The sequence below is a fragment of the Lactuca sativa genome, chromosome 8 (genome assembly GCF_002870075.4).
Source record: "Lactuca sativa cultivar Salinas chromosome 8, Lsat_Salinas_v11, whole genome shotgun sequence".
NCBI lineage: Eukaryota > Viridiplantae > Streptophyta > Magnoliopsida > Asterales > Asteraceae > Lactuca > Lactuca sativa.
In genome coordinates, this window is record NC_056630.2 from 155,577,713 (window position 1) to 155,594,710 (window position 16,998).

The 16,998-nt window shown below is 38.8% G+C and overlaps 2 protein-coding genes across 2 annotated transcripts; one reads left to right on the plus strand and one right to left on the minus strand.

The window, feature by feature from the left end:
• The first annotated feature begins 9,446 nt into the window (after positions 1-9,446).
• On the plus strand, positions 9,447-12,366 carry LOC111886669 (uncharacterized). The gene is made up of 6 exons (XM_023882922.3): positions 9,447-9,942; positions 10,522-10,701; positions 10,869-11,000; positions 11,232-11,399; positions 11,691-11,855; positions 11,927-12,366. Exons 1-6 carry the CDS (start codon positions 9,652-9,654, stop codon positions 12,215-12,217), a joined length of 1,227 nt encoding a protein of 408 aa, XP_023738690.1. The 5' UTR covers positions 9,447-9,651; the 3' UTR covers positions 12,218-12,366.
• A 176-nt stretch (positions 12,367-12,542) lies between these two features.
• Positions 12,543-15,651, minus strand: LOC111886667 (uncharacterized). The gene is made up of 8 exons (XM_023882921.3): positions 14,657-15,651; positions 14,486-14,562; positions 14,227-14,395; positions 13,999-14,087; positions 13,750-13,914; positions 13,581-13,658; positions 13,058-13,161; positions 12,543-12,831 (listed from the first exon to the last, which is right to left on the minus strand). The coding sequence occupies exons 1-8, from the start codon at positions 15,132-15,134 to the stop codon at positions 12,726-12,728; spliced, it is 1,266 nt and encodes a 421-aa protein (XP_023738689.1). The 5' UTR covers positions 15,135-15,651; the 3' UTR covers positions 12,543-12,725.
• Between the last annotated feature and the right edge of the window lie 1,347 nt (positions 15,652-16,998).

Consider the following 16,998-nt stretch of genomic DNA (forward strand, 5'->3'; position numbering starts at 1 on the left):
GAAGAGTGGACCAGGCCGACTGAAGGCCCGGTGTGGGCCAGTCATACTGTAGACTCAGAGAGTGGACCAGGTGGATTGAAGGCCCAGTGCGGGCGGACCAATCACACTGTAGACCCGATGTGCATGGTTGTTCTATTTGCGATATGTTATAAGTATGTTTGTGTGTGGTTAGTATTTTGGGGGTAACCCACTAAGCTTTGGGGCTTACAGTTCAGTGTTTTGTTTCAGATACTTCAGGAGAACGTGGCAAGGCGAAGGCATGATCGTACCGCTCCTCATGTTTTATGATTTATATGATATGGTTTTGGGGAATACTCTGATGTTTAAACTATTTTGAAAACAAATGTATGAACTTAATGGTTTTTGAATGAATTAAAATGTTTTAATTTGGATCGAATTTTATGGGTGTTACAAGTTGTTATCAGAGCCTTGGTTTGAGTGAATTGGAAGAACATTCGTGTGAATCCGGTCTCAAATCAAGGAGGGATTTACAAAATGGTTTTCAAAAGGTTTCGAAATTAGTAAAAGAGGATGCAGAGGGTACGATCCGCTAGAGCCAGTAAGTAGAACCCAAAATACCACACAAGTTATTTGATTATGTGATATGTTAGAACAACATGCTAGTACTAGGCTAGGGATCTTCAGGAATTGCATGATAGAATTGCCTGATTTCATGATGCCTATTAGCCTAGGGTTTTCCTTATATGAAATTGACATCCTTACTGTAGTTGTTTAGTGTATGCATCACGGCTGTTCATAATCAAGATCTTATAGCCTGAGAATGTTCGATTCGACCTTAGGGTAGAATTGGATATTCGAAAGTCTATCGGGTCCAGCGTTATGTGTGGCTAGTATACACTAATGTTGCAGGGTCGGTGGAAGTTTCATGGATTGGGTGGGTAGTGAGAGGCCGGGAGGCCAGATATGAGATGTTTAGCATTCCTCTAGGAGTGAGGATTTAATCGCTCGTTACATTTATGTATATTGTTAAGGCATTGTGATGATACTTGAGACAAATATGGGTAGGTGTGGAAGGTAGTATGGGCACGTACTACTGAAAGCACAGGACCCATACACGTGGCAAGGAAGTCACAACCCCTAGGGTTGGGTTTTAGAGTTGTTTCCCTGTCATTATATAGGTTATTAGATACCTTTTGGTGTATTGCCAGAATGGTGGTCACAAGACGTCTTGTGACCGGATCCAGGTTAGGATCGGGAGCTGGCTGATAGTTTGTTTTGTTTACTTCTTTTTATAGTTTATTTTAGCATTTTTCATTCATAATTTAGATAATTTCCATGCATATTTTCCTTTTTGTTATTTTATGACTATTTCGGGTACTTTCGAATCTTGTGAGCATGATTGCAGGTTTTCGGGTCTAGTAGAGCGAGAGTGTTTGGGACGTATGGAAAGCGATGGGATTTGGTAGAGAAAAAGGATGTTAGGCTTGGTGATTCTGGAGATGATGCATGGAGCGAGCTTGATGATTATTGGAAGGATTGGAGAGAAATAAACTTTAAATTTGCAAGATGTGGGAGTTTATTCAAGCGAGCGTAGATTGTTAATCGGGCGAGTGCACGAGCTTTGGAGGATTTGGAGAGGTCAAATTGGGCTTAAAATGAAGAAAAAAATGAAGAAAATGGGTTAAGAGGTGATTGGATTCGATCTGAGCTAGTGGGATATGCTTTGGAAGCCCAAAAACTCAAAAAAGCCCATGTCAGGCACCACCCACGCAACCTACCCGCGCAGCAGCACGCGGGTCGTGCAAGGCCCTGCAGGGGCATTTTCGGGAATTCATGATTTAAGCTATATAAGGAAGGTTGGTGCCTATCTTTTGGAGACTCTTGGACATCCGATTTTTGGAGATTCTCTCTGGAGTTTTGAAGACTTTTGAAGGCCAAGAACACCTCAAGAAAATCATCTTTTTACCTCTTGATTCTTGCTTAATGTTTGGTATAATCTTCTCTAACTTTGTTTCTTTGAGTTTAGCCATGCTTGGCTAAACTAATCTTGGTTGACTTTTGTTGAATCCTTTGAACTTTTGTTGAATGTTGAAGAATCCATGAACATGTTGTTAAATCTTTATGGGAATCTTTTGTGTTTTAACATCTTATCACTACTTGTATGTTTTAGTTCATGAGTTTAAATGTGTTTGTGGTGATTAGTTGGCTAATTTATTGATTAAGTAAAGGATCCTCAAATTAGCAAGCAACAAATGATTTTTGTGTTGTTTTTGCTTCCCACAATCATAAAAACATTTCCTCCAACATGGTGGTGAAAGCATTTGACCCCTCTTGGATTTGGTGAATTTTTGGTTCTTAATGCTAGTTGACTTTCACTAACTACATGCTTAATGGAAATTGTGACTTTGACTAAGGAAATTGTTATGAGCTTCTCTAACCATTTTAACAACTAAGAAAAGTCTAGGTAATCTCAAGCTTCTTGGATTACTATAGCCAAATTGAGGATTTAAAACAAGTATTGCACCATTGAATTCTAATGATATGTTCATCAAAAGTCAAAGTGAGGAAACCTTAAGTCAACCATCCTTCTCTTATTGATTTACATCAAATCTTGTTTTTGTTAAATTGTCAATTTAAATCATAGTTTAATTCTAGTTTGTTTCAAGTATTTCAAAAGATCACCCCCCCCCCCCCCCATTTTTAATTTATTGTCATTTTACAAGTATTTTTACAAAAACATTTTTCATAGAGTTATAAAATTGAACCAATCTCTGTGGATACGATCCCTTTACCACTATACACTATTTTAGTGTGTAATATTTAGGGTATTTATTTTGTTGGCCTCGACAACCACCACTGGCAGCCAGGATAGGCCAGCATTGTCAGGGGATCATGTCAGGGAGATCCTCCGAGAGGAGACGATCGAGATTGTTCGGGGATAAATTTCAAAGATGATTGGGTCTTTTAATACCGCAATGGTTGGGTATTTTGTCAAGCGTCATGCAGACATTGATGAGACGGTAGTCGTGACAGCTTTGGCAGCTGTAACGACGGCGGGGAGAGGAGTTGGATGAGCTTTCCAGGACCGGGACATGTTATCGGTACATAATCTGATGAGTAGAAGGATACAATTATCTGGGAGCAGGAAGATGACCTGTACTCGTTATATTTCTATGGGTTAAGCGGGAAAGTCTAGCTTGTGGGTTTATAGATTTGAGGCTTGGGGGTTTGCTCGAGGCCGGGTTATGGGTCGTGGGAACTCCGGAAAGGAGTGATGATTATGTTCAGCTGGGGTTTTGCAGCTGGAAGTGAAATGGTTGATTGATGAATTGGACCGTCGTTTGGTAGGGCAAGGATTGCACCCTCTCAGTTTCTGAGCTCGAAGGAGTGAGCAGGCTTGTGACCCCAGGATCAGGTGTATTCCAGATCGGGGTCAGTTGGTTACAGGAATAGGCAACATTATTTCAGCGCCGGTGAGCTCAGGACGGTCGGCGTGGCATAAGTGTTGTGAGGTCCGGTTTTCCTTGGATCTCTTGTATCGGATGGAAAGGATTAATTGTGCAATCTATTGCAATTTTGGGACTATAGACTATGTCTTGGGAGTGGTTTGTAGCCCGGTTTAGGGCAGAGGTTGTTTCAGCTGTGGGCGTTTGAGTTAGTGAGTGAGTCAAGGTGTGAACCCTGATGAGAATGATTTCTAAAGCCCGAAAGTGGGAAGCTTGTTTGAAACACCTTTGGAAAAGGGGTTTTATGTAGGAGGACTGCGGATGGAGTCCCATAAAAGGGTTATTCATCATTGTCCGGATTCAGTGGTCAGCAACCATTAATGGTTGACAGATTAAAAGCGCCAAGAGAAGTAACTCGTTGCCGAGGTATTAGTTGGAGCATCTATATGGTGCCCTTCAGGAAGTGAGTGTGGAGTCATTCATGCATCGGTGGTTGTCGGTTTCACTGGGATTCAGGAAGTGATCATCTGATTCTTAGAAGTGTGTGATGAGTCGGGTCTAGCTAGCAATGGAACACTAGTGGGAAAGAGTTGGTTGTCATCGGATAAATCGTTGGGAAGTGAGCAGGATTGAGAATCCTCCAATCTTCATGTATTATGAAGGCTTAGTTGAATCTAAGTGGGGGAGTGTTATCCTGAGAAGCTAAAGTGGAAAGGTTTTGAAATGGGGATAAGTTTCACAAACCGACAGGGAGAACAGAGGCCCTATTGGCTGCTTAGTTGAGGGTTGTGATTCGGCAAAACTCTCAGCATAAGAACACATATTTTAGATGCTTGATAGCAGAAGTTGGGTAACCAAGTTGGGTTCCTAGTCAAGAATCGAGTTCAGTTCGAGTTTTCATTCGAGGGTGTGCTCGACTCTGAGGGTTTTGGATTGATAGATTGAGGGTTTTGTTAGATGTCAGGGCTCAACAGTGTATTCAGCATGGGAGTGCGGGTTATTTAGCGTGTATGGTAGACACATGGGCCAGGGAACAGACCTCGGATTTCCAAGAAGGTGGACGATTGACTGAAGGCCTGGTAGGGCGGTCCAGTCATGCTGAAGACTATGTTTATGTTTGTAGATCTATGTTCGGGTATTGAGTAGACTGCTACGCTTTAGCACTCAATAGGTCTGTTCCACATTTTGAGCATGCTGCTAGAGTAGGCTGAGGACTCCGGTGTATCTTGGTTGATTGGAAGTTATTATTAGGGGTCGGACGGAGTTCAAAGAATCTTGGTAATCTCATCCGTTCGGAGTGTCTCCGAGGTTTCATCTTCTCGGATCGGGTAATACTCCAGTTGGGGACCGAGAATGGATCCGAATGGGTGTTTTAATTAAAATGTTGGATCCAACGGTGTTGTTAGCCAAGAGTGTGGAATGATGGGAGAAAGCGATAGACAAGCGGGGTAGGGAACAGACCATGGTTTCAGGGAAGGTAGTTGGTCGATGTGAGGCCTGGGTTTAGGCCACGGAAAGGATTACGGGAACGGAATGGGAGTTCGGAACCCCTAGAGGGCTAGAACAGACTGCATGGGTGAGATTCCCGGGAAGAATGGTTCAGGGCGACGTACATCGGTTTTGAGCGATCCGGATAGACTGAGGGTCGGAAGGCGTACCAATCGGGCCGAAGGCTCGGGGAACGGTCCAGACAGGTTGAAGGCCCGAGAGGGCGGTCCAGACATGGTGAAGGTTTTGAGAGTGGTCCAGATAGACCAAAAGCCTGGAAAGGCATTCCGGTCATGCTAAAGACTCTGTATGTGTTAGTGGATCAGTATGAGGAGAATGAAGGAATATGTCGCCATGCAATGGTAATCGATATGGTCTGGCCCCAAGTATTGATCATGATGATGGAGTTGGTTGAAGGCAATGCGTGAGAGCCAGGTTATGGCAATGTTGAAGGCCTAGTTAGTTATGTGATCGGATTTGGAATATATGGGAGTTCGAGAATAGCAATTGCTCTACATGGATAGTGTAGAGTGGAGTTTAGCTTAGTGGCACTTTTAGGTGCAGTAAGGGTTGTTGTGTAGACTTCCTGGAAAGGAAAGGTATGTAGCTCCAGAAGGAGTGCGGTTCCTCTAAAAGGAAGGCAACAGAGTAAATGGATGATCGAAAGTGCTTCAGTTGCTGGTAGTAAGCATTGGGATTGTACCATATATATGGAATCACATATGGGTTGGATGCTCGTTGAGGTTATGGCAATGTTGGAAGATGCACAGGCATCTTTTCAGTCTCCTTGGAAGAGGAGGAGGATAGTGGTTCCAGAGTGGAGATTTTGGACAGAGGAAGGTGAGAAAGCAGGTTAACAGACTCAGGAGTAGCCTGGACCGGTGCTGAGGACTGTATAAGGATATTACAGTCGGAGGTCAAGGACCTAGAGATCGTGATGGGGAAGTGTGAGTAGGTTGCACTCCATTGTATCGAACCGAAGGGTTCGAGGGTGACGCAAGGACAGGGTCCTTGGTTCCGAGTATGGTTGAATCATGAGCTCTGAATGTAGTGGTGTTCCATCCTAGGGATGGCTAGGCCATCGTAGGCATGCCTGGTTTTCCAGCCCGAGGTTGTTTGAGCCAGTTACAATGTGTAGGAATTTTATAGCTGAGTGTTCGAGAAGGTTGCACTGAAGCTGTGAAAGGTTTCATCATGTCAGCATGGTAAGGGATTTGATCCAGGGAGGAAACGGGATGATTTTCCATCAGTGCAAGTTGAAAAAGGTAGCGCCAGTTGGGCGAAAGATAGTGAGCTAATACTGGGTCAAGACCCGGTGGTTAAGAATGGTATCCCGTTTTCGCAGGTGGCGAATGAATGCGTAAGTCAGAAGTAAGGTAATGCCTTCTGGTGGCATTTAGTCAGTGAGTGTTGTTATCAGAGAAGGAAGCCGGTGGCCAGTTTAAAGCAATTATCAGGACCCTGCAAGGGAATAGATGGATTTTAGGGTTTCGATAGTAGTGTTTGAAGGAATATGGGTTGGTTTGAGACCAGTGGATGCATTGTGGGAGTACCGTCCGGAAGTTTGTGTTGCCGCAGGCTTCGAGGACGAAGCCTAATTTAAGTGGGGGAGAATTATAAAATCCCAAGTTCGGAAGCAAGAAGTTGGAGGGTGCTAAGTGTAAATTAAGGGAGCTACTCGATGAGTATGTATGCTACTCGTCGAGTCGGGGCGGGATTGATCGCGGGTTTAAGTGGCCAACTCGCCAAGTCAGCGATGGACTCGACGAGTTGGTGTTGAAGAGCGAAAACCCTAATCTCGAGGGTTGTACCCTATTTAAAGGACTTTATGTCCTTCCCCCAGCCTCCTAATCCCCCTGAGAGTTCCAGAAAATCCTAATTTCGTGTGAGGCTTCATTGTTGAGGAGATTGGGACTTGGAAGAGGAAATTGTTGGAAGGAGCTTGAGAAATTGGAGGCTAGCATCAAGGGGTTTGTATAGATCTGGGATCTACATCAGATTTGGGCACATCTCTGAGGTAAGGAGCCCTTATCTTAAGCTATTTCCTTTGTGGTTCATCCTTGGTGGTTGTTATGAGAGTTCTTTAACTTGTTTTGAGACCTATCTTGGATTTAGAGTTAAATCTGGGGTTGCTACTCTAGATCTAGACTCATGATGGCCTAGAATGTCATAAAGCTTCAATCTTTGATTTGTTGGTGAAGCCCCTTTGTCTAAAATCCAAGCCCTAGTATGTTTTGGGCCTATATCTCCTTAGTTTCACGTAAAGTTTGCAACTTTATGTGGGGGTTAGATTGTAGAAGGGTGGATCTATGGATTGGAGCCCTTGCATGGCTTGAAAGTCTTCTAAATGGATTGAGAACTGGAGAGACTCGAAGAGTTACATGGGTGTACTCGACGAGTTGTATGAACACGTGCATGGACTCGACGAGTTGGAAGAACAACTCGACGAGTCTGTTGAAGATTGCCTTGGATTCGACGAGTCTGGTCGCAGACCCCAACCTCTTTTGGTTAAAGCCTTGGATTAAGTGATTCGGTCGGCGACTCAGTGAGTCGGACAGGATGGGACTCAAAGATCGTTGGACTCGACGAGTCTTGGGGCGACTCGGCGAGTTGAGTCGTATTATAGGAGTTTCTGAGTATAGGAACTCGACGAGTCGTTGGGGTGACTCGGCGAGTAGAATCAACCAGGAAGGTTGACTTTGACTGAGGACTTTGACTTTGACCAAGAGTTGACGAGTTTGACTTCCAAGGGTATTTTGGTAATTTTGGGTATTTATGGAATTGGTTGTTTGGTAGTATTCTGTGGTGAAGGTCGTGTCGGTGGTCGGAGCAGCTTAGTCTTATCTTTCCAGTCGGCATTTGCAGGTGAGTTCTCCTCACTATATCGATAGGGTCTACGGCACCAAGGTCGGCCCTTTATCGGATGGAAATCTGGGTATTGTTTGTTATGTTATTGCTTTGCTAGAGATGCATCCTGGTATTTAGGATGGTGTTATGTTGGTGAACTGGTTAAGGTCGGTACCCGGTATATAGGGTAATGTAATGCTAGTGACTGATTAGGTTAGAATCCTGGTCAATGTTACTAATATGCTAGATACATCCTGGTTAAGGATGGTTGCTATGTTATTGATATGCTATGTGATCTGTTAGACTGTTTTTCTGGTTAAGGATTGTTATGTGATTAATTGTTTATTGTGCATATGATTGTTTGAAGGGGGTTGAGTTGAGGCGGGTCCTGCCTTGTGTTGTAGGCCAACATACCCAGGGCGGACCGGATATTCCGAAGGCCCACCGAGCGGTCCGGATAGGCTGAAGGCCCCAAGAGGGTGGACCAGACGTGCCGAGGCTCGGAGAGTGGACCAGGCCGACTGAAGGCCTGGTGTGAGCGGGCCAGTCATACTGTAGACTCAGAGAGTGGACCAGGTGGATTGAAGGCCCAATGCGAGCGGACCAATCACATTGTAGACCCGATATGCATGGATGTTCTATTTGCGATATGTTATGAGTATGTTTGTGTGTGGTTGGTATTTTGAGGGTAACTCACTAAGCTTTCGGGCTTACAGTTCAGTGTTTTATTTCAGGTACTTCAGGAGAACGTGGCAAGACGAAGGTGTGATCGTACCGCTCCTCATGTTTTATGATTTATGTGATATGGTTCTGGGGAATACTCTGATGTTTAAACTATTTTGAAAACAAATGTATGAACTTAATGGTTTTTGAATGAATTAAAATGTTTTAATTTGGCTCGAATTTTATGGGTGTTACATTACAGGGGTATCCCCTCTCGTAGGCTTAAGGGCGGGGGTTTCACGGCGAGACTAGCTGCATTAAAAGCTGCTACATGCAAGGTTACCAAACATGAGAAATCGTGCGTGAAAAATATGCACGTGTTCATACCTTTTGCATTTGATATGTTTGGTTTCTTTGCACCGGATGCGGTGGAGCTTCTTAGTAGAGTACAACGGATCATGCATAACAATGTTATATCCCCTAGATCTATTGATGTAGTCTTCAGAAGAATTGGTTTTATCATACAAAAATGCTTAGCGGCGCAACTTGTTGCTCGTTTGACTTCTCATTGATTGTATGATCATAACTAAGATGTATTAATTTCTATTTATTGATTATTAAAAAAATGGTATTAACTTTTTTTAATAATAATATCCCAGGCAACATCGATTTTCACATATGTTTTTGAGAAATTTTTATTTTTGTGGTTATTTTTGGAAAAGAGGATATTATGATCAATTTTTTCTATACAATTTATCAAACTTTACTTCTACAAAAAAAAAAAAATAAATAACAATTATCTAAATTTTCATTTTTTATTAATTTTATTTTATTAGATTTTTCTAATTAACATAACAAACCACATATTTAATTGATTCCTTCAAACCAACTAAATATATCAATAGAATACAATGAATGATACAGCTTTATCCTTATTCATTCCATTATTTTCTTTATTCAAACATGTGAAAATGCAGCAACTAAATGCTTATACTCTTTAACTGTCTTATAATAATAGGCCCATTGATTCGAAGCCCGATATGAAAATGAGGCCTGTCGGAAAACCCAATACCGACCCCTGGATCCCGGATGGAATAGAGATACTGACAAGCAACTGACAGTGGGACTACATGTGTTGACTGAAAGGAGTTTCGGATCCATTTCATTTCACCGGCGTCTCTATCTCCACAGCGGCGGTGGTAGCAGCGGTGGAGGTGAAATACTTCAGAACTCACTTCTGATTATTATGGCGTATAGAAGAAGGCCAGGATTTGTCAAGGATTCGATGTTGAGGGAAGAAATTGCAATCCCTAACCCTAACTCAAATAGGCCTAATGATCCTTTATCTCCACCGGGAGACAGCTCATCATCCTCTTCCACTCCCACGATGGCTACAGAGTCTCTCGCTGCCAAAGCCATCAGAGCATCGTCTGCTCACCGTGAATCTTCGCTCTCTTCGGCTTACGGTCAATCCGCTATTTCACCAAGGCAAGCCAAGTCCAATCCTGTTCGATCTTCTTATTCATCTTCCGCTAAGGTACTCTCTTTGTACAATTTATGTCTGTATACATATCAGTATCACTTTCTTGCGTCTCGTCTTTGTTCATTTTTTCGGTATACATGTGGAAAGTTGGTATGCTTTTTGGTTGTAGTTGCTAATTGCTTTGTTCTACTTCTGATCTGATTGTTATTGTTCACGGAGATGCTCCCTCCTTAATGAAAAGGTAAAAACGAGCTACTCAATTTGATGATGGAATTTATACTTCTTTAGATGAAGTTATTCCCCGCATTAGCATTTTTGTATACACTTGAGGCAAATGGAATGTCGATATTTAAGTTCCATAAGTTTTTTTGTTATGTGCATTAAAAGACTTTTAGGTTAGTCATGAAATGTTGAAATGGAGAGAGTACTATATCTGACATAATGACTAGTAGAATATTTCACAATGCACATCATAATTAAAAAACGTGAGCATAGATCAATGAAAATGGTGAATTGTCAGACAATTTGAAGCATGAAAGTTGCAGAAATTGCTGTCTTGTGATTATATGTGAACATCTGTTGCTTAAGTAATCATGTAGTTCCCTTAGCAGATGGTTACTCATATGGTTGTAGGATTCAACAAGATATGATTACACATCAACAAAGAATTCAGATGAAACCAAACGTGGTTTTTGGGGTGCTCTTGCTAGAAAAGCCAGGGCCATCATTGAGGATGATGATGATGTTCCCCAGCAATATGAAACTCCTGAAAGGAGAAGACAACAGCTGTCTGACATTGAAGCAAAAGGCCAGGTAATAATTAGCTATGAAAGATGTTTCCTTTTTTTTTTTTTTCCTTTTTCCCTTTTGGGGAAAGGAGCAGGGTACCTAATTGTTCCAAATGGGTTTAATTCCCAAAGATATTTATACATTTCTTTGTTCTATTATTATTAATATAGCTAAATCAATCTTATTTGAAGGCTAGAAGTAAAGAAATTGGTTCAAGTCAGTATCAGTTGCCAGATAATCATCAAAAGTCAGGCAATCCTCCATTCCAAAAGGGGCTAAATGCAATTACATCATCTCTAAATTACATTGGAAATGCTCTTGAGGTAAGCTTCCTCTCTTTCTATCTTTACATTTAAATAATTTGGTATAAAATGTTGTTCATAGTGCATAGTATCACATGTACTCCAAAATAGAACAGGTTGTACTGCGTTTGACATGCATTGGACTCAAATTCCTAATCTTTTGTTTGCATAAAAGACATGAATGCCCTTTTGAATACTCCTTATAAAAATCAATAACATTAACTTCATATTTGTTTAATGTTACTCTGACAGGAAGGAATTACAGTGGTGGAGAATCGAACTGCTGACATCATTCAAGAAACACGCAAACTACATATAAAGAAAAAGCCTGAAGAAATTCCACCTTCAAATATTGGAACCACAAAACAAATACGGAAGATGGAATCTGATACAGAAATTCAACTGAAAGCCTCTCGCGACGTAAGGTGGCAGAAGATGTGCTTCACTTGTTTATTGTAAAAACTAAATCCACCAAATTATAGCATTCTACTTTCAATCTTTTTCTTTTGCATATTCTACTTTGAACAATCTACACTTATAATTTGGTAGATATTTCAAACTACAATGTTGCAATAAGAAGAAACGAAAGTAAGATGCTACTATAAATTTATAATAACAAGTAAATGAAACTACATTTGCTATTTCTTGTATTTTAGCTGATTATTGAAGGTGTTTATGAGATATATGATATGGGTTTTGGTTGAATTTCAGGTATCAATGGCAATGGCAGCAAAAGCAAAGGTTTTATTACGTGAGCTGAAAACAGTGAAGGCGGATCTTGCTTTTGCAAAGGAGAGATGTGGTCAGTTAGAAGAGGAAAACAGAAGCCTTAGAGAGAGTGGTGGTGAAGGAGGTCGACTTGAAGATGATGATTTGGTATGTCATTTATTAAAAGACCAAAATACCCTTAAGCATTGTGATGGATTTTAATGATTTGTTTTTGGCAGATTCGACTCCAACTTGAGTCGCTTTTAGCGGAGAAAGCACGGTTGGCACAAGAGAACTCGGTGTATGCAAGGGAGAATCGGTTTCTTAGGGAGATTGTTGAATACCATCAATTGACCATGCAAGATGTGGTGTACATTGATGAAACTAAAGAAGAGGTTTCACAAGTGTACCCTATCAACAATATGCCATTCACATCAACTCCTCAAAACATAAATCAGCATGTCATTGTTACACCTACAAACCCCTTTCTTGTAAACCCTGAGGATCAACAAAACAATTCTCCTATGTGAATTGTAATTGTAATGTAATTGTTCCATTTGCAAGTATTTTTTGGTGCATGTATTCAATGGTTAACCATCAATGTAAACTTGAACTCCCTTTTATATGTGTCATGTTATTATATGTGTAATTATTTTATAAATCAGTTTAGTTACATTCATCTTTTGAAAATCCATACCATAACTGCTATATAACTTCTAATATATCTTAAATATTTTATCACTACAATGATAAGAAAGGAATAATATGATCACCTTTTAAACATGTATCATAAAAATAAGCACTCATCTAGCGATATAGGGCTTTTTAATTTATTTCACAAAAAAAAAAAAAAAATACATAATGTGATAACACACATTCTTACATACATTTTCAATACAATGTGTGCATTACATTTACCTTTTTCACAAAAAATACACATTTTTGATTTATACGATTGTCCCACAGTTAGCAGATATCTTTTGATATGGCTGTAAAGATCTACATGTACTTTATCTACTTTTTGTTAAATAATAAATATCAAAAAAACTGGAAAAATAGGCTTGTTGATCCATCACTATACGATTTTATGTCTGCTGGTTTCACAAGGGCTCTACATAATGGGCATGTCCTCTCCCGCTCAAACCTGTAAAAACTCAAACCACTTAAGATTCAAATATTACAGAACAAGTACCTCTACTTTTACAGGTTTGTCAATTTATTCTCCACTTACCATTTTTTTAACCGTTTTAAAAAAAATGGTTTTGAAATAGTACAAAATACTTACTTTTACCATTTTACCCACCTGAACGATTATGTTGTTTATGATTATTCTAAATTGAACCGATAAAATAGAGAAAAAAAAAGCTCACCATTCTGATACGCATTCTTCACAAAATATATGTTTACACCGTAACACAATTGGAGAGTGCAGTTTTTCCTGACAAATGGCGCAAAGATCTCCAGCAGCACTCACCTGAATGAGGGCAATTTAGTCATATTGTCTGATTTCAAAAGCATGTTGTAAAATATTGCATCTATTAGAAATTTAAGAGTGTGTCTTGTTCATGGATTTCAACGGAATTGGAATTCGAGATTCCAGTCCATGGCGTGTTGCCAAATGGACGGAATTCAATTCCATCAAAATCCTTCAAATTCCATATTTGATGGATTTCAATGTTCCCCAAGTTGGTTGGAAGGAATTCAATTCCATTCTTGCTTTTTATTTCAATTACATAAATTTACAAAAAAACAAACTATTGAAACATTTTTTTTTTCTTTTATTACTTTTATCATTGATTTCCATATTTCCAATTCCTTCATATTTCAATTCCTTTCACAGATTCCATTCCTAAATTCATTACCAAAATATTTGTACAAAAAGTTTCTGCTAACCTGCTCAGTAGAAGCAGATGAACCATAATGCACCTCTTTACGAGACAACACCCTTAATGCAGCCAACACCAATCGTATCTATACACAAATAAAGGTCTCCAACTTAAATTTTAAATATCCAATATGAAATCAGTTTTCTTCTTTTCAAAATAGGCAATGAATTTTATACCTTCTGTATGACAGATGTAAGCTTGAAAGTTAAGTATAATCCTGCTGTAACTGATGAAAAGATACTTCCATATTCTTTGTTCAAAAAGAATCGATACCAAACAGGGGTAGGCAACAAAGTACGATACAGAAGTAATGTGTACTCAACCAGAGTTAACATTTGACCCTACAAAAATATACCCTTGAGTCGAATAAGAAAAGACTCGAAAAAACATGAAGGGCAAAAAGGTAATTGACACATATTGGTTACCTGTTTCCTATAATTATGACCTCCTGTGTTCTTGTAGTACATTAAAAGTATACACTTGAAGACCATAGCCGCCTGTCTCGCCATTGAATCTGAGGTGAACAAATGTTTTCATCATTATTATCGATTTGGCTACTTAACTATTATTATAATAATCACTAAATGGATAAATTGGTGAAAGTATGTTGTGATTTTCTGTGTTTAATCATTACAATGAAAACAAAAACATACCATTAACCAAGATGATGAACAAAGCATGCCAAAATGGTGGGACAGATTTTGGAGGAAGCAAAATCAATGGATACATAAGATCATCATTTTGATACCACCAGTAAATAAAAACCACATGAAGAATAAAGATCACAGTGATGCTGATGAGAACAAAAAATTTCCTCTCTCCCTGAAAAAATTCATTGACATTTAAGGGGTTAGTAAGAATTCAGAAACTATCATTCATGGGAGAGAAGACTTGACAAAATTTCAATTATACCTTCAAAGCAGTTTGCTTTTGTAAAATGTCATTTGATTTGAATAGAACTGCAGATATCCAAATTGTCCCAAAAAAACCTAAAAGAGCCAAATACAAATGGAAGCATATTCATATGGGATGGATGAACACCTAAAATTGTCAAGAAACTTTAAAGAAAAGTAAAATGATTACCTTGTAAATGTTGGCGAATTAAAACAACCAGGAGAAGCAAAGAGAAAGGAAGAATCTGCTCAATCCATTGTGCGACGTTTTGAATATCATATCGATTGTTATTTGAAGAAGTTGCAGGTGTCTGCTCATCAACTCCATTTCTTAACTCCTCTACTCCTCTCTCACTAAAGTTACCTATTTGTTCCTGACCATTACCAACCGCTCCGCCACCATCCCCCACCACATTAGGCGGCAACTCTTCCTCCACGGCACCCATAATCCTAATAGAAACTTCCTCTCCTCCACCGGACACATCATCATTTACATTATCATGCTGCATCTCGAGATCAGAAGTAGAAACTGGTCGTGATTGGTTGTGGAAAACTCCCGATTGCTCCAAAAAGGACAACAATGGCGCCCGAATGATTTCGCGTAATCGGAACCTTAAACCACTTCTACTGCTACTTGAAGATAAATTACTTGCAGAAGGAGGTTCCATTTCTAGCTTCCGATTATCAAAACAGAATATAAACACCAAAAGTATCACAAAGAACAGAAAATAAACAATAACAAAACCCTAATTTTGACTAGAATGGTAAACGAACTTGGAGGGCACGGCAAACGCTCTACCCTTGAAGAAATTAAAATATAAGTCAAGAAGATTAACAAGAAACGACATCAAACACACATATCATATCATGTTACTATGCATCCACAACTGGTTCTGTAATCCACAAGAACAAAAGAAATGATGCGGTGAATTTGGGGGAAGCTAATTCTGATAAGAAGTAAAGAAATTGTGGTCTGAAATTGTGGAAATAGCGGAGTGAAGAATGAAGATTAGCTGAAGTGGGTGTCTGATGGAGAATTCGCCGGAGGTGATAGAGAGGAGAAGGTGTGTGTTGAGTGTGAATCTTCACATAGTTATCGTAGGGGGTGGTGGTTGCGAAATTTTGGAACAAGTACTGTTCTTTTGACCAATAGGGCGCGCCATTTCCAACTTCTCTTTTGTTTATTTTTTTATTTTATGCATTAAACCATTTGAGATTTTGTTAGACCAAATCCTACAAAGAAATATTTGTGAAATATTATATTTGAAAACTTGTGGAATTTTTAAAACAAAAAATATATGTTTGGAAATATTTTAGAAAACCTTTGTTCAACACGAAAAAAAAAGTTGGAAATAGTGAAAAAAGAAGAAGAAAGTGTGGAAATAGTAGATAATTGATTTAAAGAAGGTTATATGTTTTATTATTTACAAATATCCATTTGTTTTATGGATTTTTGTGGAATCTAAATAAAGTCAATGAAATATTCATCTGTTGAGGTGTTTGTTTTCGTCGGATGATCTTGAGCGGTGGACATCAACCTGCTACAAAATCCATATAAAAAATTAACAAAACAGATAAAGGATTTAAAATTATGCATCTCGACCACAAAAAAATGGATCAATGTATAAAGTATTTTATATTTTTTTAGGGAGCGGATGGTGAATTTGAATTATTATTCTTTTTTATTTTGTTAAAACAATAATTTTATGTTTATTATTGTATAGCATATATATTAAACTCAAACAAGCATACAAACATCACCAAAATCTAACAACAATAAATCCAAAAACACCAAAATCTAACAACAATAAATCCAAAAAAGATAAATATGCATTATTTGTTCAAATGGAAGACCATAATTTATCATTTCAAACAACAAATTTAAAATATCTAAATTTAAAAAAGCTAATTATTTTTTTACACATCTAGGTAACGAACTTTTTGGAGTGTTCATATATGACCATTATGACCGGATGTAACCCGTTACAGCCGGTCATAATTGTCATATGTGAATGCTTTCAAAAAATTCATTACTTAGATGTGTACAAAAAATAGTTATCCAGATGCAAACAAATAAAAAATTTAATTATCTTAATCATGGGGCGTTGAGGGGGACAAAGTGGGCAGCTGTACATGATCCGATTTTTTTATTATATATTATTTTTTTTAAAGAAATTTATAATAACAAAAGAGTTTTTTTCTGACTCGTCTTTAACCTTTAAGAATATTTAATTCTTAGGGACCAACGTTGACCCTAATAAATCAATTTCCCGTTTTTTTTTCTTATCAAAATTAGATTTCACCCAAATTTTAAGCCTAAATCTATCTTAATTCGATACATATAGCATAGAATGTGTGTTCATCGTTTCATGTTACTTTCATCGACTTATATCTTGATTCTTAAGGGGGTTTGACGCCTCCAAGTTTGTTTTCCATTATTGTCAAATTTTGTGCTTTGTTGTTGTTTTTCTTTGTTGTGATACTTTTGGTGTTTATTTTTTTCTCTTCGTAACCATATGCTATAAATGGAAC